The sequence below is a fragment of the Condylostylus longicornis genome, unplaced genomic scaffold (genome assembly GCF_029603195.1).
Source record: "Condylostylus longicornis isolate FDR11 unplaced genomic scaffold, ASM2960319v2 ptg000006l, whole genome shotgun sequence".
NCBI classification, from domain to species: Eukaryota; Metazoa; Arthropoda; class Insecta; order Diptera; family Dolichopodidae; genus Condylostylus; species Condylostylus longicornis.
The window spans coordinates 1,615,737-1,642,160 of record NW_026577975.1 but is presented as its reverse complement, the minus strand read 5'-3'; the positions used below and the strand labels follow the sequence as shown (position 1 = coordinate 1,642,160).

Below are 26,424 nucleotides of genomic sequence, written 5' to 3'. Positions count from 1 at the left end.
CAACCTTAATGTTCACTATGTTGTTCTATAAGTTCTCTGTTTACATATGTATTTGAATTTTCGGAATTAATATTACTGTATACGAAAAATATTTTAAACGTAGATAAAGAACAACTTTTATGAAATTTTCATTTAAATAAAATTTACAAATCAAAAGTATAACAAAAGCTGCTGCAGTTTTTTGTTATATTCAACGAATTTTATATTTTAAAGTCATAAGAGTGATTTAAATTTTGTTTCTCCTCTAGAACGGGTTTAAATGGAATAAAAAGCTATCTTGAATATTTTTGGCAAAATGGCCGAAAAAATTTACAATAAGATTTGTTTTGGCAGCTTAACCCATTCTCAAAATAATTTGATTAATTGTGTTAAATGCAATGTGGAATTTTTTTACAGTGTATTACTCTAATACATACTTATTCTGTTAAAATATTATATTTATATTTATTAATTATTATTTTAGTTTTAACTATGTGTCTGTATACAGGTGATTCCATTTATTTATGTATAACAATAAATTAAATTTAAAATCATCACTTTATTATACAATTTTACAACCCTATAACCCTTTATACGTATGTATATGTTTGTATTATATTATAATAAATTTTATTGGTTAAATTTTACAATTTTATTAAGAATTTCAAAAAAATGTTTTTGCTCCTTCTAAAAATATATTAATTTTCATTTATAGGCAATTTTCAAAAGAGGAAGCATCAGCAACTGTTGGAACACAACGTGTATACAAAAAAACTTCACCAAATTCAATATTAACAATGTATTTACCAACAAGAGAAATTGTATCTTGTGGTACACAACCATCAATATTAAAAGGTATATTATTTGTTGATCCAAAATCAATTCAAGGATATCGTGTTTATGCTCAACTAACATTAACTTTCCGGTAAGTGTTAACAAATTGAAATTGTAAAACTATTTTTATATATATGTAATTAAAATTAATTATACAATGGTTTGATTTGATTTGAATATCATAAAAGAGATTAAAGATTTTGATATTTTAATTTTTACAATTTATTTTTGATATTCATCTCTTTTTAAAGATTATCGGGACTGTTTTTTAATTAATTGCATTTGAATGAAATTTTCAATAGGTAAACTCTTTTAAATAAAGTAGGTAAAGGAAATTAAAGCTACATGTGGAATGCATTTTGAAAATAAAATTGTTTTCAATTAAGTTTCAATGCATTTCTATGGTTTCAAAAAGAAAAACTGTCAAAGCTGAAAAAACGTATTTTTAAGAAAATTTTCTAAATTTTTTTAAATTTTCAATTAATTGAACAATATTAAAATTTTTACATATTGTTTTTATAATATTATGCCAAATTTTAGTATATTGTGCGTGATTTTAATATATTATGTCAGATTTTAGCATATTACGCTAGATTTTAGCATATTACGCTAGATTTTAGCATATTATGCTAGATTTTAGTATATTAGGCTAGATTTTAGTATATTATGCTAGATTTTAGCATAAAACATTAAATTTTAGCATACTACATTATATATCAGCTTACTGTACTAAGTTTTAATATTACAAGATAGATTTTAGCATATTAGGCGAAAATTTTAACATATGATGCCAAATTTAAGAATAATACGCTAAATTTTAGAGGATTATGCCAAAATTTGGTACATTATGCTAAATTTTAACATATTATGCTACCTTTCAGCATATTATTCCAAATTTTAATATATTAATTTTGTTTTTAATGAAAAGTTAGAACCTGTATGAATTTTAATAATATTAATGATCTTTAATAATGTAGGACATCCTTTAAATGGAATTATGAAAAGAACAAGACAATTATTAATAGCCTATACAATACTTTATAATTAGTAAAATTATAATAAAATAGAAAATTTCTGAAATCTATCATAACCATTGAAATTGTGAATAATACCATAAATAATAGCATATATATAACAGCAATATATACTGAATGTAATTTTATATAGAAATTATGTTAAATTACTTCTGAAACAAGTTCTTTGATGTGGTTAGGTTAAAAAAAAAATTTTATAGAATAAATTTATTTATCTTATCAAAATTTTACAAACAATTAATTACAATTTTACTTCACAAGTCACCTGACATCCTGTTATTCATTCTATAACAATAATAATAATTTAATCCTAAATCTTTTTCATAGATTTTCGGTTCTTTTGAATATAATTTGAAAATTTAAACCAAAATCTGTTATATTACATTTTAGAAAGAAAAGAACAAAGCCAAGGGAAAAAAAGAAATTCAAATTATTACAAAATGATGAACCTTCTTTTGTTCTTTACCATGTAATATCATCAATAATCATTAAGAGATAATGACTAAGTTAGAATTCATAAAAGGATCCATTTCATTGGAATTTTTATATATGAAAATTACCATTCCGGAGAAACAGGAGGAGCATAAAAGAAGGAGAAGGGAAATAGGAGAGAAAAGAAGAAGCCGTGGCCTGAGGAATAGGTGTATATTGTATTTTTTGTCGGTCAAAGCTTTGTTTTTTTTTTTTTTAAATAAAACAAAAGAAAATTTCATACTTTAATATAGAGGATTGCCTCCTCTTTATTTCGGCTTTTGTTTTAATCTATTTTTGTTGCTTTCTTTGTGGTTTTTCTTCATTTTATTTTAAATATCTGTTATATTATACAAACGTCAATCCGAATTACGTCAGGGAATTAACATTTAAGGGATAACCATGATGTTATTTGAGGATTTTGTATAAAAAAAAAAGAAATGGAAAACTCTTAGTAAAATAATTACAACAATTTTATATTTATGTTTGTATTGTATGTTCTTCATGGTTCGCACATAAAGTAAATTTTATCATAAGTATAAAATTTCATCATCTGAAATTAATTATTTTCTTGTTTACCATAATTATTAAAAAAATAATATGCATATTAGGGTGGGTGAACATTAAATAAGTGAATTGTGGCTAACTTATATTTGCACAAATCATAACTGGTCAAAAAAAAATTCAGTCCTTCCATGCAACGTTTCGAATTGTGAAAGTTTTTTTTGTGAATTCGAATTTTCGTCCTTCGTATACTAAGTTACAGTTTTTTCGGCCTGATGTACAAATTTCACCTCGAAACCTATGTTATATAAGTAGATGTAAAAATATTGCTTATTTTCAAAAAAAAATTTTAGGAAATGAATTTTAGACAAAAAAAATTTATTGACCCTCTCTAATTTGTTTATTATATCTAAAATAAATATTAAATAAACATTTTTGTAATAAACTTGATTTTTGTTTTTCTTTTTATTTTCAGATATGGTAGAGAGGATGAAGAAGTAATGGGATTAAGATTTTGTAATGAGGCAATAATGTCCTTGTATCAAATTTATCCACGTACTGAGGAACCAAAAAGAGATTCATTAACCCCATTACAGGTAAAATAAAAATTAAAAAACAAAAAATTTAATAAATAAAAAAAAAAATAATATAAGAAAAAAATTGACTTAAAATTTTTCAATTAAATTGACGGTAATTTGAAATTGGAAGAAAAGCAAGAATAAATTTTTAAATTCAGTGTACAATTTGATTATTATGTGTTGAATTTCTCATTATTAAAATATTTTTATTGCAAGAATAGATATTTGCTTATTCTAGTGAATTATGCTAAATACTAGCACACTACTCGTTATTATAGCATATTATGCTGAATTTGAACATATTACACTAAATTTTGGCATATTACGCTAAATTCTGGCATATTACGCTAAATTCTGGCATTTTACGCTAAATTTTAGCATATTTTGCTAAATTTCAGTTTATTGTTTAAGATTTTAGTATATTATGCCAGATGCTAGTATATTATGCTCAATTTTGACATATTACACCAAATTTGATTATGTTATGTCAAGTTTGAGCGTATTACGCCTAATTTTAGCATATTATGATAAATTCTAGCATATTACGCTAAGTTCTGGCACATTATGCCGAATTTTAGCATATTTTGTTAAATTTTAGTATATTACCCAATATTTTAGAATATTATGCCAAATGCTGGTCTATTACACCAAATTGGATTATGTTATGTCAAGTTTAACCGTATTACGCCTAACTTTAGCATATTATGCTAAATTTTAGCATATTATGCCAAATTTTGGCATATTATGCTAAGTTTAACGTATCGCCACAAATATGAACGTTTTATGCCAAATTTGAGAATATTATGCCAAATTTTAGCATATGGTGCCAAGTTTGAGCATATTATACGAAACATAACTAGAATAAGCTGAAAATTTAGCATATGATGCCAACTTTAATCATATTACGCTAAATTTTTGCATTATTATGCTAAATTTTAATTTTATTAAACAAATTTCGGCTTAGGTTAAATCATTTTGAATTAATTGCGAATATAAACGCTAGAACATAAGTTTAAGAGTATGTTATGACTGAAAACCGTGATTAATTAAATCTTCTTTTGATTTGACTTCTCAAATTCTATAAATAATTCGCTCTCACAATAACAAAATTAAAATGCCCATAAAAATACTAACTATGTATATGTATAGTGCATCTATTAAATAGACGATTTCTTAGTATATTGATATATTGAATCCACGCAATATGAAATTATATTTATGTAGGTAATTGAAAAAATTAAGATCAATTTCCTATGTAGGCATAGATAAATTTAAAATTTCATTATACTATACAAGTGAATAAGTTTTATTTAGTCCTGACAGTTTTGAGAACAAAAGAACAAAAAAAGAAAAAAATTAATTTTTCGAAATATTTAAAAGTACGCACACTATGTATAATAAATGGGCTTCCGGCCATCTAGTAGTATAAATAAATATTGAAATTTTATATTGTACCAGTAACTTTATCTTTATTTTAAGCATAGTAAATAATTGTATGTATATATACATAGATATACATTATTCTATTATAAATATGTATATATATATTTTAATTTTTAAAAACATTTTATTTTTATATAATTAAAATATCCTAATAAGATGATAATTTCATCATGAAATAGATTTCTCCTTCAGTTTTTTTCCTGTACTTACCCTATATATTATACGACTATATGAGTACATAAATTGCGTCATTCTAGTATTTACTGCACCATTATTATAGAATAATATAATATGTATGTGTGTATATATGGATATCTGGTATACTTAGAAAACTTAAAGGTACTTAAAATATATTTATATTCCAAGGGAAAATATTAAAAGTTTTGCTTTTTTTTTGCGCTTTTTCAAAACACTAAAATATTAAATTACTTTAAATTACTTTAAAATATTATAATTAGAATATTTTATTAATTTAAGGTTTAATGTTAAAAATGTTTACATATAAAATACAATATCATATACTATATATATGTAGGTATTTAGATAGTATGACCAAGTTTTATAAAATTTGATCTATTCTGTTGCTCGACATTTTGTTGATTTATTAATATAATTATGTCAGGACTTAACGCTGTTATACAAAAAGCAAGATATTAAGTAAATTTTAAAAATAAAAGGTTCAAATGAATTTAAATTTGATCTGCATATACATACACTTTATCCAGCACGAACGCATTAATTTTTTCTAACTAACATTTTTCATTAAATTTTAATAGAATTTGAAAAAGCATTACAATTCCATGAAAACTTATTCCAGCATTTGGATTCGTTTATATCAAGGTCGACCAAGTATTTGTGCTGGATTACATGATAGTGGAATCCAATAGTAGTCCTTCCTTAAGAATGACTCTCAATTTCAGTGATTTTTTGACTAATACGGACATGATGTGGGACGACTAATACGGACATGATCACAAAAGGACGACTACCATGTAAATACGACTATCTTATTTACAGCCGCTTTTATTTTAATTTTTATCGTTTATTCTCGATGTTGAATTAGAAATAACCAGACAAACAGTTGTATCGAAGAAAACTAATGTATTCTTTCAACACAAATTAAGGTTAACTGCTGAATTCCATATGATTATATTTGTTCCGAATTTAGTACCTTGATTTCTAAACATAAAATTGGAATAATTTTGAATAATATTTATTTCACCTTTATTAATAATTAATAAAATTAAATAAAATACAATTTTCTTACAGGATGCTTTAATTAAAAGACTTGGTATTGGTGCTTATCCATTTACACTTAGTTTATCACCACAATCTCCTCCAAGTGTTCAATTAGTTCCAGCTAAAAGATATTATGGTGCACCAATTGGTACGAGTTATGATGTTAGATGTTTTATAGGTAAGTAAATATAATTTATATTGAATAACAGCGCCGATAAACTCTGAAAAAAACTACTGAATCTAGTTAGGCTAATAATTTTGTATCTACTGTTCTTTGTTCATTGCATACCATCGCAAAATCTACTTATTCAGAAATTATATATAATTTCTAATATATAAAATAGCATAAAATCGATTCACCATAACAAAAATATTAAAAAATCTGAAAAAAATTTTTTTTTCCCCGCCAGGATCATACAGACTCTTGTCTCTGTACGATTGTACAGTGTTATTCGTACAGACTCCTACAATTTCTGCATTATTAATTCAATTTACTCTTGAATAATTCTTACACTTCCCTTTTCAAAAAATTCTTGAGAATGAGAACAAAAAATATAATTTTTAATTTTTCTTCATAATTTATTGAAATATTTTTGTATTAAAATTAGGTACGCCTAATTATATGCAATATTTTCCAATTAACAATTTTTTTTTTTGTTTTTATTTAATTATTGTGTTTTACGTGTTAAACCTTAACAAATTTAATTTTTGGTTTTCTTATTCTTTTATTTATAACACTTATACAAATTTTTAATGTTGCTGGTACTAGATATCCTTTTTTTTTCGTTCTTAGGCAATATATTTAAATTATCGGGTTTTTTTCTTACCTTTTTTTACTTTACACTTATTCAAATTTCTTGTATGCCCTATTCTACTTTAATAATTTGGTGCAGAACAAAAAAAAGAAGAAACTAAGTAGAAAAATGAAAAAAAAAGGAAGAAGAGGAAAAAAAGGTTATTTTCATCTTTAAAATGAAAAAAAAAAAATACGACGTGCAAAAATTTTCTATGACCTTCACAATAAAGTCATTTAAAATATTAGGGTCAAGCAAAAAATAATAAAGTAAAAATAATAATAATAAGGACAAATTTGAATTTTAAGGATACTATGGGCTTGATTGATAAGTTTTTCTCTTTCTTTCCTTCTTTAATTTTTTTCATTTTTGACTGCATTACCGTTAAGTTAATAAAAATTTCAAATACAAAGGACCAAATAAAACCAAAACAAAATAAAATGTCATTCTTTTTTTCTCTCATCATTTTTTATACACACTGGGGCAAATACACTTAAATGGATAGGGGTCTATTTGTGAATTGTGTATTGTAATAGCTGATATTATGTACATATAACAGTTTAAATTATTCTATACCCATATATGCACGTAAACGTAAAGAATCGTAATGAATAATTTGAATTTGTAAGAAGAAGAAAAATATGGGCCTAAAATATAGACTTGATTTGATTACAATTGGTTTTTCATACTAAAATGTTATTTAATATTTTGTTTTAAAAAAAAAATAATAAAAAATTAAGAGAAGAAAATATGTTAACCTTGTCAAAACTGTGATACTGTACGCCATTTACTGTGACTGTGCTATTTATGGTTGAAATTATGTTGTATAACTTAAATATTTTAAAAAATTGAAAATTAATTAAATAATTATTGAAGTTTTGTGGAAGTATTCATAAAGACTCGTGCAATTTTAACAAGTCTTACCAAAACTAATAAAATATTCATCGTACACAATATCAGTCCCGTAGGTTTAATAATTTCCAACTCAATTGATCGTCATGAAACGCATTTTAATTAAATTACATTTATTTTAAAAATGGTTCTGGAATTTGCTATAATAAACTATTTGTGAAAATTTGGTTAGCTTTTTTACTCTGTTTATGTTCTGAATTATCGCTTCAACGGATAGACGAATAGATAAACTGGTAGACATGATTAAATCGAACGAATTTTCCTAGTGTTACAGACAGAGTGACAAATATATTTAATATCCTTCGAATACAAAATTTACAGAAGGGTGTCTTTTTAACATTTAATTTCCTTTAATATTTGCATTTTTCTTTTCTAATATTTTCTTTTGAATTTCATGTGATTTATATACGCGTTGTAAAATACTACATAGAATCCTGATGAGAATAAAAATATAACCAGAATATTAAGTATATATTTAAGGATATAGTTAAAAAGGAGCAAGAGAATGGACACTGTCTATCAAATAATTCATTTTTTTTATTATTTCTTTTTCTTTTCTATATTCTATTCTAATAATTTAAGTTGAAGGTTACAAAACAAAGTGAATGATCCTTTCACATTTTCTTTGTTATTATGATTTTCAACTGAAAAAGGAATATTTTTTTTTTCTACCAAGTAAAGAAAAAATCAATGAATAAATTAGTTCTGTTTTTTCGATTTTCCATTATTATTTTCGTTAAGGTTTTGTTATTTTTATTTTCCGAATAAAAAAATATATTTTTTTTTTGTGACCATTGTTTAATTGATTTTGTCGTCAGTTTGTTTTAATGTCCATGATAATCAGATGATTTTTATTATTACGATTTCTAATATAGCTAGCTACGAGTATATACATAAAAATTTTTATAAATTTGATTTTATGAAATATATAGAATTATATATTAAGTAACACGCGTCATTATGTTAAATTGATTTTTGATTTATTATTGAAAACCTTAATTTAATTAAGATTATCTTATGTATATTTAAAGGAATATTGTATAACACTTATCTGAATTTAGTATATTGGCCAATTTAAATTTAGCATTTTGATATAAAATTGGGTAGTTAAAGAGCTTCTCCTTATAAAATACACAAATTTATTGAAAAGGCAAGTTCTGGGAAGAGTACTCTATGTTCTTCCATTCTATGTCTGTACTTATTTAGGAGAGGAGAGAGCCACAATGGGCATTCAACTAGTGAATAGGGACTGGCATTTACTCCCGTAGGTGGCTTTAATATTTATAAATGTATAAAAATTTTAAAGCCATACATACTTTTATATATCGATCAAATACTTAATATTTGTAAATTTTTTTGCTCGCTCCGAAATAATTAAGTTGCATACATTGTTTTCTGAACCCTCTTCCTATACCAACGAACGATTTATATGCAAAAAATATTATTTTATTATGTTTATGATCATTGTTAGTTTGATTCTTATGTTTACATAATTTCCTGTAAAAAATTGAAAAATTTCGCTAACGTACACATTAAGCTGCTACCTAGTCTCATGTAAGTTCGATTAATGAAATGAGACAATTTTCATTTACGATTTTAGTGTGGAATATTTGCCTCTAATAGTACAACACAAAATTAAATTATTAATTTCAGTTTATTCGTTTCTACCGTAAAATGATAAATGTTATAGCTTCCAAATAGAAATTTCATATTTCCATAAGTAGACTAAAAGTATTTGAGCTATATTTGAATTTTATATACTCTACAATTTATTTAATATTGTTATACACGCGCACCTTATCTACATTCTTCTGTACCTTTAAATAATTAATATTTCTAGAAAAAATTTAAAATATTTCAATAACAAAATCAAAGCAAAATATTATCGAATCCTTATATATGATTTTCTTTTAAAAATATCCTTTGATTATATACCCAAAACTCACACCATTATGGGCTCATAATCTTTATTATTTTATAAATACCTAGAGGAGTGTATAACAGTGATTTTAACATTGTATAAAAATATATATTTAAAATGAAACTGTTTATATTCTTTTGTTTCTTTGCCGTCTATTCTTATAAATTATGTAATTGGTAGCTCAAAATACAAAAAGGAAGCAAAAGAAATACTTAAATATAAAATTCAATTAATATTGTATTATATCTATTATGATTAAAGAAATAACGATTATTATATTAAATTAAAATTAATTTGCAATTATTTAAATGAAATTCATTGGAAAGCTACTTTACATAACCTTATAATAAAATTTCTAATGTATAATTTAAAGAGCAAAAATAGTGTATTATTTTTAATGTTATACATACGTTGTTTTATAGGTGCGTTCCTTTTGAGGGTATACACAACACTTTGCGTTTTCCATTCAGAAAAATATAAGACTCTAGGCTATTGTGGAGTAGTTTGTAAAATAAGTGCTGTTTTGTATTGCATTACTGTTATATAGCAATAAATGATACAATTATTAAGATTTAGAACCAAATTATGTATCCCGCCTTCTGAAACACCATTTTTATTTACTTTCAAATCGGAATTTTTCTGTTTTTATTCGAAAATGCCATATTTCTTATAAAATTATTCATTTTTTCTCAAAATATCAACTGAAATTGTCATCTTCCAAGACAAATTCTGAAAAAAGCGAGATACGAGAAGAAAAAAATTTCTCACTTGAAAATCATAAGATACATACTCACTTTCCTCTCGCTCGGCGAGTAAAAAGTCGTGATACATAATCCAGTCCTTAACGTTTAGCCGTCTATCAGAATGAATGTGCGTTATACTTAGCCTTTTGTATTGGTTAAGTGTTATATGTTTGAAGTGTTATATGTTTAGAGTGTTATTTGAGTGCTTGTAAGTTCTTGTGAGTGTTATAGGTTTTAGAGACCACTCTAAATAATTAAAAAAAAAAAAAATACCAAATAGTTAATTTTTTCAATTTTAAGCCCATACTTTATTTTTGTGTATAACAGAATCTACTCTTGATTATTGCGGAAGTGGCTTAAAGTTTTCTATACCTTTGAAAGGAATGCAGACAATATTTGAATTTGTAGCCTATTTCTTACTGTTATACACTTGTATAACAGAATTACAATACAAAATTGTGTGTCATTTCCAAACTAATCCCAACTACTGTAGGAGTAATTTGGATTATTGTATATCCTTAAAAGGAACTCTCATATTTATAAGTCTTTAATAGACTGTTAAAGAAAGATGTTCATTTTATTTTTTGCTTTGTATTTTTTTTTTTCTTTTGTATTTTTTTGTTGTTTTTGTTAATATTTTTGCATTTACACCTGTAGTAATTTTATTTATTATTATTTTTTATAAAGATAAAAATCTCTTAAGACTACATATAAAACTATAATAATAGTAATACAAGAAAAAGGACTCTATATAAGGATATTAAAAGAGCAAAAATAAAAAAAAATATTTTTATTAAAGTTTCAAGCCTTTTTCATCTTAATTTTTTTTTCTACTCTGTATTATTTAAGATTAAGATTTTATGTATGTAAAATTGTGATAATATAAAAATATTTCTTAGAATTTCTACAAAATTATTTGAATTATATTAATAACTACATACATACATCTACATATAGGTGTGACTTGCTTATATGTACTAAATATAAGAATGTTCCCTTTGGGATTATAAAAGATTTTTTACTGAGATTTTAAATGTACTCGTATACATGTATGAGAATAAATTACTCGTATATGTCATAAAAATTTTTATGAAAATTAAGTTTAAATCATCATCAGTTTACTCTATACGTATAGTATTATATTCGGTAACTAATAAATATCTACATAAAATATATAAGATTTCAGACCTTTTGATATACTCGTAACACTCAAAATCAGATATAGTTGACTTTGGAATTCTATTTCAATATTTTTTGAATATTTAATAATTATTCGCTTCCTTCATATATTTTTTTTTATTATATTATAAAAATTCGAACTGTTATACAATACTCTCCAATATTCTCCAATTTCTTTAATCTCGATCAAATTCTCCACCATTAATTTTGAATTTCAATACATTAATTGTTATACTAAACAATATAACAGAGGGTAATATAACAAAAATTAACAATGTAACAAAAATGCTAAAATATAACAAACGTTAGATTTACATTTTTGTGAATTCTTATAAAAAGTTCTAGTATAACAAATTAAATTTCAAAAAAAATGTTGGGAAATATATAAATATGCAGGTTCCACTGTAACAGTTTGCATTCATATTGTTATATGTACCTGTATGTAACACTTTTAGATATGATACTAATATAAGTATATCCCTATATTGTGTATACAGGTCTGTCTTTATATTAATGTAACATGTATGTATGTTTACATAAAAATATTATTGGGACACAACTTAATATATAAAAATCAGGTATATATACTTTAATCCTTAAGACAACATAGTGATAAAAATATTATTTTCTTATCTTTTTTTACCCATATAAATGTGTATATACGTGTAGACATAATGTATTAGGAGATTTATATTTATAAATGTGGCCATTTTATTTGAAAATTAATTCTGGATCATTTTATGAGAACATTTTATATAAGAAAACTTCAATAGTTTGCAGTATAACAAAATCGTATTTTTTCCAAAATTTCAAAAATTTGGCCTTAGCTGAAACATTTATTAGAAAGAAACCTCCAAATACAATGGAGTTATAAGAGAGATAAAGAGAGTTACAAGAGAAATATTAAAAAATTACGCTCCATTTAATATGATTATACTTAATTTTTGCTATAATTTCTCTGACTAAACTAAAAGTAAATTTGAAAAGAAGACAAAAACCTATACTATTATACGCTCTTTTTAAAAATTTTAAAGTAACTAGTTCGCATCATCTGTTCTCCTCTCTTAATCTAAAGTACTCGTATTGAGAGATTGAGAAGGGGAGAAAAAGAGAGAAATATTGTATTTTTATGATAATTACTGTCAAAGGATTTTCCTTTTATACCTTGGGGAGTATAAAAGTAATTTTGATTTTCATTTTTCTGATTTTTTCTGTTATATTTTTCTTTATCAGGTTCACCTGAAAAGTAAATAAATATTAAAACCAAAAGACAATATGAAATAAAAATTTTCAGATGAATATTTTTGTTTTTCTCTTTTAATATTTTAAGCTAAAACAACTGATATCAAAATTATATACTAAATATATATATATATATGGACAATGTTAAATGTGTTATACAAATCTGTTTGTATTAAAAATTGTATTTAATATTTAAGTACTTTAAGAATATTTAAGCTTTAGTTCCAAACATATTATATGAATGTTTGTGTATGGATAAACGAGAATTTACTCACACTTTTATATAGATATGTATACCATGTATGTGTTTATATTCAATACATAAGAATTTAATATTAAAGTCCAAAAAAAAATTAATGAATGAAAGAAGAGAAATTGGTTTGTAATTTTTTGTTAATTCTGAGAGAGCAACAAGAAAAAAATAAGGTTTTTTTTTTGTAATTTTGTTGCTTTCCCTTTTCAACATATTTAATTACTTTTTTTTTGTTTTACGTTTATAGTAGCAATGAGTAAAATAAGAGCAAAATTACAATATACAAAATACTACAAAACTGTTTCGGTCATTTTCATACATAAAAGCGTTCAGTAAATTATAAAGAGTTCCCAATTCACTTAAAAACTACGATTTATTCTTATATATTTTTATATTAAATTGAATTCATATTCTAAATTCAAGGATGCGCTGCATTTACAGAGAATTTTCAGAAAAGATAATTGGATTAGCAATTTTGCAGTTGTTTTTTAGATCAGGATTCTGGTTTTTCGAAAAATTTTTGTAGGACACATTTAATATGCGAAAATAATCTGGTCGTATATTGAATATTACTAAAGAATATCGAATATTTTTGATTTCATTTGGTAAAAATTTTAGAATTTTAAAATCTAGTCGAAAATTATTCAGTTATACTAAACTTAAACTTTTTATAATTGAGTTTTTTTTATACATATTTTATACAAATTTAATTTGAAAATTTTCATTATTTAAATTTTTATATAGACAAGGTTATCATCGTAGAATTTCCAAAATAAACAAACTAACGTAAATTGTTTCTAAAGTTAAACTTTTCAAATGCCGAAGAATACATAAAAAATTTTGTTTATTTAAAAAATCGAAAAACTGCAATTTCTTTCTTGTTATACTCCAAATTTAATCGAATTCCCTTAACTTTTCAACTCTGATATTCTCTGGAAAATATCAAATGAATCAACAAAAAATTTGAATAATTTCTGAAAAAAAATAGAAGATTTTCTTCCTTTATTAATAATAATAATCTGTTTTATATTGCAGAACATAAAAATAAATGATAATTCATGGAATTTTAAATGATTTTAATCGAACATTGAAAATGAAAATACATCATGAGTTTTTTCTTGGTACCCACTTTATAAAAATTTTAATAAAACGTACTTTTGTGGTATTTTAAAACAAAGTTCATTTCTAAATATAATTCAAACGTCATACGTTCTCTTTTTGTTATCTGTATGCGAATTCTCAAAAAATAAAAGGCTTCTTTAAAATTTACTTCAATGGAAAATAAATTTTTTAAAATTTTAACCCGAAAATTCCTAATAATTTAATGTTAAATAAATTAAATGGAATCATACAAAATGGTATGCTAAGAAGCATAGTTGTTTTCTTTAAAAAAAAATTATAAGATTTAAAATTGCATACTTTTAGGATAACAACTAAGTGAAACATATTGTACAATGATGGTCAAGTTCGACAGCTTTTACTTGTGTGGGTTAAGAATTTTAGGTATATATCTGAAAGGTGTTAGAATGTTTGGGAAAAAGCATATACGTGCACGGATGGTCGGACAGGTGGACTTTAAAAAGCGTTATTGAAAATGTGCTAAAAAATTATTTTTCTTTTTTTACATATTATTTAATTCTTTTGTAGCTAGCTATCCAGTTGGAAAATATTGGAAAAAATTCAAATGCAATTCTACATACATTTTTTTAAAATTTCAATCGTATATAAAGTCAATTGTTGCCTAAAAGTATGCAATAATGTTATGTTAGAATATTTCAATTTTACTTCATATCTTCTATAATAGCTCTTGCTATTATTTTGAGAATATTTTAAGATCAAAACGGTAATAAATTCTGCAAAAATTGGAATAATAGGCGAATAGAATATTGTTTGCTTTCAATACAATTTCCGAAAATTTTATGAAAGCAATCCGAAGATTGAATTTATCAGGATGACCGATTTCTTATAATTTTCAATTGTATATGTGTTTTCGTTTAAAATCGAATTTGTAATTTTTATATTTTTCTTATTAACATTTTTCCAAAAAAAAAAAATTCTTTAATATTACAACATTAGAGGGCTTTAACAGCAAAACAGAAAAATGAAAAAGAACTCCAAAAACCTAAAAAGTAAAAACTTTTCTTTTTGAATAATGAACCAAAAAAAAAAAACAAATTTAGTATTTAAAGTTAAAAAAAAGTTTTGTAATTTTTTTTTTTAAAAACTCCTTTTAAAATTTATTTGCAAGGTTTTTTTCTTTTAAAGGAAACTTTATTAATTTTTTCTCTCTATGTAGAGTACATGGTACTGGGGAAATTTTTTCATATTCATTTATACGATTACAGCGACCTCTTAAGCTTATAAAGTATTTACGCAATACTATATGTGAGTATGTTGGTAAAAATATTAAAAAAATCGAGGGTGGAAAATTTTTGTATGAAAAATTTCATATTTTCCTCCACATAATTAATAAGGACAAAAAAAAAATTGAAATTCTTAAAAAATTTTATTTTTTAAATTTAATTATAAAGGGATAAAAGAAATATGTTTAAACTACAGAAATTTTTTTTTTAATTAGGTTACCGATTCCTTGCAGATGTCATAATTTTTTATTTACTCACTTTGTTTTTGGTTTTCATATTGCATTTAACAGCAACAACAAAACAAAATGTTATTATTTGTATATACTGCATCCCTAGATGTTTTTACATATGTACATACGGATATATGAAAATTTACATTGTTGCAAATAAGTATGTAAATCTATACATTTAGTAAATAAGTAAGAATGCAGTGTGAATGAATTTTTTAGTTAGTTTTACTTCCAATAGGGAATAATTTATTAAATTAATGGCAATTTTTGTTATGACAGTTCAATGACAGTGTCATTTTTTATTCAGTAATTTTTGACAATTTTTACATACAACTTTGACATTTGAATTTTTAAAAAAAATTTTTAGTTCTTTACAATTGAAATATTCTAGAATTTTATAAATACAGTCATTCTATTACTAAAATACTCAACCGGGGACATGAGAATAAATTATTATTTTTCTTGACAAACTATAGTGTTGAATGTTAAAAATTTGCGTGACAACAAATTTATCGTTCACAATATTTATTAAAATACTAATTAGTTCACAATAGTTAATTATCAAATCAAACGTATCCGTTTGTAAAATTTTATGAATTTCTTCTAACCACAAGTATTCGAATTTTCCACATTACACAACATGTCGGCACATCTTGATCTCGCGTCTAGATAATCGAACTTAAAATGTAAAATTTTTTTTCGTATCAAGTGAATAAAATATAAAGAGATATCTCAAGAGAGATGTGATCTGTAACCAACTGGATCAAAAACTTCATCGGAAAATTTATTACTGCTAAGTTTCTTCACGTAAAAGCTTAATAATAACTTGGCTTGTTGGCACACAGTGTAAATTTCAAAAGTACACCCACTACATTTGCGTATATGTACATGTAAGCAAAATTTTAAATCCCTTTAAAAAAAAAATTAAAAATTTAAGTTTTTTTAAGTAGAAAAAATCGTTCAAAAACATTTTTTTGTTTATTTCATTAATGCACAAAGTAAGTTATAATAACATGATCCTTTATATATACATACATTATAACTATATGCATATATATGTATAAGTAAAGAAAAGTACCTACATAACTATAACAGCTTAAAAATAAAATTTAGGATGAAAAACTGAACATGAGATTTGTGTACGTATACTCTAGTTATATACAAAAGATTTATTATTCCTTTCTGTTATACTCAGTTTTATGGTCTTTAATATTTGCACATACTTATTTTAAGGTATTAAATTTCATATACATAGTATGGTTTTTGAATTTATGCATAAATTCCAGGTGCATATTGTATGTATGTATGTATAACTAAAAATTCTATAAATTTTCAAAAAATTATCAAATTTCCATTTATGTAAAATTCACAATAAGCATCTATACATTGATATACGAAATAGAATTTTAATGGAACAAAAGAACTAACCCATATTTTAAATCTTTTTCAAAAAAAAATTATTACAACATTTATTTTATTTTAGAAAATTCTAATTATATTTGAAATAATAGCTAGTATGTTTTGGATTTATTTACAATTTTCCATATTTTCCAAACATAAATGACTAGTTGTTGTTAAAACAAAAAATATTTAAAAAATTTAATAATGGCATGGAAATTTTTTATATGTGGGTGTACGAATACATATCCGGGAGTTCTTGGAGTAGTTCATTTAATTAATTAATTTCTTTGTAATTATTAGAACCATGTTTTTTTAAAACTAATGATTTCTTGTTATATAATGATGTTATACGCATGTAACCTATGCCTTTGAACATAAAGTTGGTGAAATTTTTTGTTTCCGGGCCTGCTTATAATCCATATAGAATGGTTTTTAACACAGCACAGTTTATTTAGATAATATGAGTAAAAAAAATATTCGTTTAAGAATTTAGAATCAAAAACATTAAAGTATTATTAGAAAAAAAGATAACTATCTATTCCATTAAAATTATTTAATTGTAAGTAATTGCATACATTCAGGATTATATTGCATAGACTTCGGAAATTTTGAATTTTTTATCTTAAATCTTAGCGAAAGAACGCACTTAGAGAGTGAAACTAAGATGAATAAATTTCCCTAATTTCTTTTTAAGATATGTGCTAAAGAAATAATTTTAAAGGAGTAAAATATTTGTATAAAACTGAAAAAGAATCCAAAAATTAGTATCTGCTACCCAAAAACGAACCACAAAAATTCATTTTGGTTTACGATATTGCAAATATATAAATAATTTTAGACTATGAGTAATTTTGGGAGTACTCATAAGAAAAAAGATAAAAAAATCTGAATCCGAACGAGTTTAATATAATAAAATATAGCCTGTACCCGAACCAAAATCTCTAATGGTACAAAACTTTGCCTAAACTTTTCAAAGTAAATTAATATTTTCGGAAAATTTTAATATGAGCTTCCAATATTGACAAATAAATAAAATATGCACCAAGACTAAACTTATATAGTCACAAATATAGAGCAAGTACTCTTTTCTGCACATCCTCAAAAGCAAATTACATTTTTCAAGAAGTTACCGCGTGAAATAAGCACCAAATCCGGTGTAACAAAAAAATTAGCAACGAAAATATCATCATAAAATTCATAAAATTTTTATTATTAAAAAAAGAAACAACTATAAAGAATTTGTTTAAGAACGAAAATCATTACTCTTGTAGCCTCAAAAATTCATTAAATCCGCTAGAGTAATAAATAAAAAGTAAAAACGCATAAGTACAAATATTTTATGAAATTGAATTCATTTTACATAAAATTAAAAATAAATACAAAAAATAAATTTAATTTTTATTCTCATCTCAAATTTATTAAAAAATATTTTATTATCCTAAATTTAAGGGAATTGAATGACATCTGTTTCATCAATATTAAATAAATAAAAAAAAAAAAGAAATTTTTTTTACAACATTAAAGCTTTAAGATCCTGTGACATTTTTTTTCGTTTTTCGTAATTTTCATGAATTTTTTTTGGTATTTTTTATTATACAAAAAAATTGAGTACATTTAAAGAGAAAAAGAAAAATCTACAATAATTAAATTAATTACCTAACGGTATAAATATACACTTTTAGCAGTATTTTTTAACTAAATTGGGAAAAATTATTTCTATTAATTCTATTCTGTCTGTCCATCCTAAGTGAGTCTGTTTGCAGTAAATTCATTACTCGTTTTAAGATACAAGGCTGAAAAATATTCAAAAAAACCATTGCAAGAACCTCATTTTCTCCCCCAGCCTGCCCGCCACCCTTCCAAACTCGCAATGGGATCATTTGACTACTGCCTTAACGAGGATTATAGTCTCTTAGTGGCATCATAGTCCCTTAAACTCCTAAAAATGCTATTTTTTGATTGCTTATTTTGTTGAATCCTTAAAGTTTTCTTTAGTAAAATATTTAAGTGGCAAAATGGCCAATCGTTTTTTTCCTTTTTTGCTTAGTGGTAAGCTCCAGGAGTCCGAAATTTTAAAAAGCTTCTAGATATTTTAACTCTCTTACTTAACTATTAAAATTTCACCATTATATTAACGTTTCTTTGAATTTTAGTTGTTTGCCCCGAAAAGTATGCAATTTTTTATTTTATTTTTTTTTAAATAATTTTGCTATAATAATGAAAGTTAATTTAAGTAGATCACATTGTTCTTTAGAAACAAATGAGAGTATTTCTAATAGTTCAAGGAGAAAATGCTGCTCTACAAACCATTGATTTTAATCGAATTTATTTAAGTAGCTATATTTGTTATACGTTATATATGTATAACTATAGAACATTTACATTAAATAGCTAAATTTAATAAAAGTAGCAAATATCCCCCCTAATAGCTTGTATAGTTAAAATTAAATGAAACACATTAATTGAAGGTGATTTTGTACTTTTATTAATGTTTTTGTTAATTTGATATTCGGCGAATTCATCATATTACTTACGTAAATATTATATAAATACCTTTGGCGTAATTAGTAATAAAAAAAACTTCATAGTTCATATTGATATAATATTTTGGGTATATGATGTAGAACATGTAGTGAAATAAGAAATATAAACTATTTTATATATAAACGTAGAGAATTTAATCATTTTTATAAAAAGTCCTTAATTTCTTGAAATTTAGGATTCTTTGTAATAAATTTAAGTTCATAAATTTTAACGAGAATTTAAGAATTGCAATTAATTATCTTAAATACAGTATGGCTATGCTTTTTTAGTATATAAAATTTTGAAATTACTTAGAGAAATAAGAGTGGGTACTTACAAAGTGATGGAAGAACACAGCATGAAATGGTACCAAAATGTTGACGTATAAATGAATTTATTCTTAAAGTACATATACAACTGTGAATTTATTACTTAGTTCAGAAGTGAATTATGATTTTATTTTTCCGTTTAAAATAATTTTAGCAATAATGGCAGCGGGAATTTTAATCGTTGTTATTTGAGAAACCAATTCAAAATTAATGAAAATCAACAGCAATAATACTCTAAGTACAAGTCACTGGGAGAATTAATTACTTCTACCATATAGAATTATAGAGAGCTTGAAATCAATATAAGAATTATATAATTGTGTTATGTGTGGAGATTAAATCGATGAGTAATTCTATTTCATTTTCTTTGTAATATTCCAATTATATTGGAATCAAAATCAATACTGAAATATCGAATTTCAAAATTTTTTGGGTTTAAACATAAAATTTGTTCAAAAAACTCATCTATTTAATGATATTTCAATTGTTACAAGGTATTTCTCCTAAAATTATGCAAGATCAAATATGAAATTTCACTGTTTTTGTTTCGTTATCGTAAATTTTGTTACGGTAGAGAATTTTCTACCTCAAGACTAAGCATTTCAATTCAAATTCCGTAGAAATTATAGTAAAATTTTAGCAAATACCAGGGAAATAGGGCAAAATAAAAGAAATAGGGCAATATGACAAAATTTTAGTTGTAAGCGTTAGTTCTAACACTAATTTGTTAAAGTATAGGGTAATAGCGTTTGCATTATACCATAATAAAACGAGAAAGTTTGATTAAAAATTTATTCGTACCAAAAACTTTTATTTTGAAACGTTGGTAACTTTTGCTCTTTTCTTTGAGTAAAGAAGCTGCTGACAGTATGAGAGATTGATGCATGCACTTGTTTCATTCAAACAACAGCATTTAAAGTTTCAATCCAACAACGTCAAATAACCAGTACAATAAAATTCAAAAAAATGAATGACAGATTTATTTTTTTGCATGAAATTTAGTTGTTAACTCAAATGTCAATGTCAAATATTTTTACTCTTTTCCATAATTTATGTATCTTATAATCCTTATAACCAACTTCTATACATATACATATATATATGTATAAATAGCTTGAATTTTTTGTGTCCGATTCATTTGTTATGAAAACTGCAATTTTAAGTTTCTTTTTTTTTTTTTGTCCTCTTTGTTTAACATAAATGCCTAGTTCCTCTTGTAAATCAACCCAACAAAATATATCATTCATAAACAATAAACTGTTGCTGTTGTTTTTTTTTTTTTGTTCTTCCCTGTAAAAGTTCAAAACGCTTGGGGGCTACAAAGCTATATTCTTTATAGTTCCTCATTTTTTTTTCCTTCTTTGTTTGTTTTGCATTCATTTTTTATATTTAGATATTTAAATACTCTATATACTCATGTACATTCCTATGTACAACAATATTTAATTATGCATGGGAAAGAACAAAAAAAAAAAGAAAAAAAAGAAGGTGAAAAACAATAAAAATCAAATTGAATAAATGTGAATAAAAGCTATGCTGTTTTTGATACTAATATGAAAAAAAAAAAAACAGAAATGAACTAAGTAAATTAGAGCTAAATGGAAGGGCTTATAAAGAAGCACAATTTTGATTTGAAAACTAATGACACCGACGACATTTTGTAAACGATGTAACATAGACGAGTCGTAAAATTGAATGACTCGTAAAAATGAGAGTAGCAAATAAGAGAATGAATTAATTTTTATAATACATAGCAACACTGCTACTTAAAATGTGCGGTTGCTCCGGAAACTATTCAATACAATATAACCAATTATTATTTCTCAAATTGTTTACCTTTAAAATTGTTGAACAACTAATGACAAATTTTGGCAAAATTTTAAACTAAATGACTGCTAAAATTGTCATTTAATTAGTTTTGCATAATTATAGGGGCAGTTACACTTAATTATGAAAATGAGAGATGATGTTAACATTATTTAAGAGAGGAACATTAGTACTCAAAAGAAAGTGTATCACAAAATTTCTAATATCACATATATTAGTGATTCTACAATTAAATTGAAAAAAAGAAAAATTGTTAAGACACAGACTGACAAAGCAGCAAAAATTCTTAATAATATTATAAGCGAAATAATTAAAACTTTTTTTTTTCTCAAAATTACAAAGCATCTGCAACAAGAGAAGGGTGAGAATTTAGGTTAAAGAGAGTTTTAATGTTAGAGAAATAATAAAAATGAGCAAAAATATTAACTGTAAAAGGCAGAAAAGAACAAAAAGAACACACAATAGTGAAAAAAATGAGAAAAAAAAATTAAGTACCGTATTTTTAAGTCCAACTCCGATGTCACGATCAAATTAAATGAATTTTTTTTTTATATTTTTGTTTTGTTCAATTTTTTGTTTTTGTTTATAGATCCTTAGAGAAATATGTGCTTTGAATTTTTTTGTTTTTATTTTTACAAAATGTGCACATATATACATGTATTGTGTTATATGTATATATGTAAATATTTATAAATTTTTATATTTTCGCATATTTGTATGACATAAAAGACACACTCTTGTGTGCTTGTGCGTTTATGAGTGAATGTACGTATAACATCATCCGAATGCTTAAATAATATTTTTTTTTATTAATAATATTTGCTCTATATTCATGCATATTACATAATATTCTCCAAATATGTATGTATGTATGTATATACATTTGATTATTTGTATGTTTTTGCTCTCTAGGACATACTAAAAATATTTACGATTTCTTTTTTTTTTTTTGTGTTTTCTTTGTTGTTTTGCGCTTTTGTTTGTTTAACAAGGCTGCAATAAAGAAATTAATTTATGGCCATGATGTTTTGAATTAGCTTCACATATATACAGAGAATAACACAAAAAGAGCATAACAAAATAAGCTAGTGAATAAACAGGAGACAAAATAAGAGAAGAAACAAAAAAAAAAAGAAATTAAAAATAATTTTAAAGGACAATTTTTTTGTAAATTTGTGAAAAATGTGAAAAAAAAAAACAAAAATTTAAAAAAAAAATAAACCCCGATTTGTCTCACAGTTCTAGAAAATTCAAAATTTCTGTTTTATTTTTGTTTTATTCTATATAAAAATTTCTCTTTAGGCCATAGGCCAGAATTATTGTATGAATAAAATTTTTAGAATATTTGTTTGCCCCTTTGTACTTTTTTGTTTTTTGACTGAAAATCAAAAAAATACTAGTAGTCTTCATATAGGGTGATTATTGGAAAATATCAATGTTATTACGGTTTAAAGTAAATTCATTTTTTAACCAGCTGTTCGGCCTTTCTACATTAGCCGTAAGCTATTATACAACTCCATCAATTTTGTATTAAGAAAATTGTAAAATTTTTTAATTTAACTTCGCAAATTGTAAAATTGCAGTAATCCACAAATTTTGATGATGTGTCACGTTCCATATTGTATCTTAAAAAATTTTTTCAATATTACACATTCCGATCAGTATTGCATTGAATTTTGGTATGCAAAATTGGGAGTAAGCTGCTAATATTAAGGAAAATGACAACTAAAGAGAAAAGAGAAATGTCAATGTCAAAACATTAAAATTATTGTATTCCGAAATTTAAAAGAAAATTTGTATTTGATAATTCTTAGTCATTCACAAATTCCTTTTTGATAATACGGAATACTAGATATATACTGGATCATTAATCATCCTGTACATTTAAATCTTTGATATCATCTGAAAAATATTATTTATTTGTTTATAATATACACACATATTTACTTAGTTTTTGTACATAATAAATAAAATTTTTAGGATACTGATGATGGTCATTATTAATAATATTTATATATTTTTTAAATTGGCTACATTTTATATAAGTTGATACATTTTCGAAATAACATGCAATGTATACGTTATGTATATTCATAATATGTGGGGTTGTAAATCGATTTATACTATATAGAACAATAAATTGTTTATTTGTATAGAAGAGAAACACGATTATTTGCCTGAAGCAAATAAATACTTTGTTTTCTAATATTTTTACCGACCGTATTGTGTATACAATAGGTAGGTTATGTGATGGCAACAAATTTTGCATATCGAGTTTTCGGTGGGAACGTACTTCTCCATAGTAGGGAAGTGTAAATAAACTATTTTTAGCAACCTGTCGGTCTGTCGGTCTGTCGGTCTGTCGGTCTGTCCGTCTGTCGGTCTGTGTGTGCACGCGTGTATCTCAAGTTCGGCTGAACCGATTTTGATGAAATTTTATATGCAAGTTTGTTTCCACCATGGCACGGATCGATCAACTTTTGGTATATATCAGGCCTCGGGAACTGCACTTTTTAGCGGGCCTGTTTTACATTTTTGAACATTTTGAAAAAATATTCAACCGATTTACTTGAAATTTTATATATAAGCTGAGCTCGACCGTCCGCAAAAATTCGTATGTTTTGGAAGAAATCAGGCATCGGCAACTAGACGTTTACTACGGGCCAAATATACATTTTTGTGTATATAAAGAGAAATAATCAACCGATTTCATTGAAATTTAATATATGAACTCCTCGTATTAAAACAATGAACATATAAATTTTTTGGAAAGATCAGGGCTCGAGAACGGATTTGCGGGCCGATTTTACATTTTTCACCATTTTGAAGAAAGTATTCAACCGATTTACTTGAAATTTCATATATAAGCTTTGCTCGATCATACGCAAAAATTCCTAACTTTTGGAAGAAATCAGGCATCAGCAACTGGGCGTTTACTACGGGCCAAATATACATTTTTGTGTATATAAAGAGAAATAATCAACCGATTTCATTGAAATTTAATATATGAATTCCCCGTATTAAAACAATGAACATGTAAATTTTTTGGAAAGATCAGGCATCGGCAACTAGACGTTTACTACGGGCCAAATATACATTTTTGAAAATATAAAGAGAAATAATCAACCTATTTCATTCAAATTTAATATATGAATTCCTCGTATTGAAACAATGAACATATAACTTTTTTGGAGAGATCAGGGCTCGAGAACTGATTTGCGGGCCGATTTTACATTTTTCGCCATATCCACAGAACAAATTGATGGAATTTCTTGAAATTTGATATTTGAGTTCTGGTTGTTACCGAAACTAACTGGCGAGCATTTCAGGGAATTCGGGTAGCACAAAGCGAAACTCTACTAAGAGCCAAATTTACATATTTCTAGGTATGTTAACTATAAACTTACTAATGTCCTAAAAATTGGAAAGGAGTATTTAACAGACATTTTTATAATATTCTGTAACACTTTCATTTAACTAGACAATACACAATGCGGTCGGGTATGTGCTGGCCACATCAGATTTTTTTTTAATATTTACACAGCTAGTTATTTTAATAATATGTTAAAATAATATTGTATTTATTGCCATAATGTCGGTACTTGTGTGTGGAATATTTATTTGTTAATATATATATATATATATATATATATATATTTATAATATAAATTTGATAATTTTTTTTTGATGGGTACTTTAATGAAGAAATTTTTTAAATAATATTAAAATTAAATATTGATTTTTAATATAATTATGATTATTAGGTAATTATATAGCCTGTCAATATTGTATTAATAATTCCATCATCATCATCTTGTGACACTACAGCTCGGGGTAAGCTTTGGCCTTCTTCACTATATTCTTCCACATTTCTCTATCCTATGCAGTCGATTTCCAGCTTATGATATTAAGTTTTCTAGAACTCCTCGCAATGTTGTCGGTCCACCTAGTTGTAGGTCCAACTCGTGCTCTTTTAATACAAGGTATGGTGTTGAAAACTTTATATTGTGTTATATTGTGCCCTATTTTCACTCATTCTTGCCTCTATCCGCATCAAGAATTTTACGAATAACTTTTCTTTCGAAGACTTTTAATGAATATTCCTCTGCTGCTGTTAAGGTCCAAACTTCACAATCATATGTAAATACTGATCTCACAATGGTTTTGTATGTAACTCGCCATGTTTGTCTTGAAAGAAGCCTGGACTGGAATAATTTATTGTTTGTGAAAAGGTAACGGTTACTAGCTTCATTCTGCTCTTGAATACAGTGTTCCATGTTGTTGTCATTTTTAATTAATGAGAGAACGTTTCTACCATTTCTCCATAATTCCTTGCAGCAATTGCAAAATCGTCTGCATACGCGATTATTTTTCATGGAGTATTTTTATAAAACACTTGATCTGTCGTTGATCTCTGACTCCTAAAGCGGCATTGATATTCTTGTTTGATTGAACTGGTTGCAATACCGCTTAGGAGTTTGATTGAACTGGGTGAATTATTTGTCAATTGTAAATTATATAGGAATTATGTAAATCAATTCCGAATGGGGAAAATTTTGTGTGGCTCTTGAAATTGATTCGAATACAATTTTAAATTTTGGAAACTATAGTGAATGTTCTCTAAA

At 24.9% G+C, this 26,424-nt stretch overlaps 1 protein-coding gene across 1 annotated transcript in view; it reads left to right on the top strand.

Moving 5' to 3' along the window:
* LOC129618427 (uncharacterized) overlaps positions 1 to 26,424 on the top strand; it is a 136,028-nt gene that overhangs the window by 83,723 nt on the left and 25,881 nt on the right. The window contains exons 2-4 of the mRNA XM_055533162.1: positions 695 to 904; positions 3,298 to 3,418; positions 6,113 to 6,260. Coding sequence (XP_055389137.1) covers positions 695 to 904; positions 3,298 to 3,418; positions 6,113 to 6,260 — 479 coding nt within the window. The remainder of the gene's footprint in view (positions 1 to 694; positions 905 to 3,297; positions 3,419 to 6,112; positions 6,261 to 26,424) is intronic.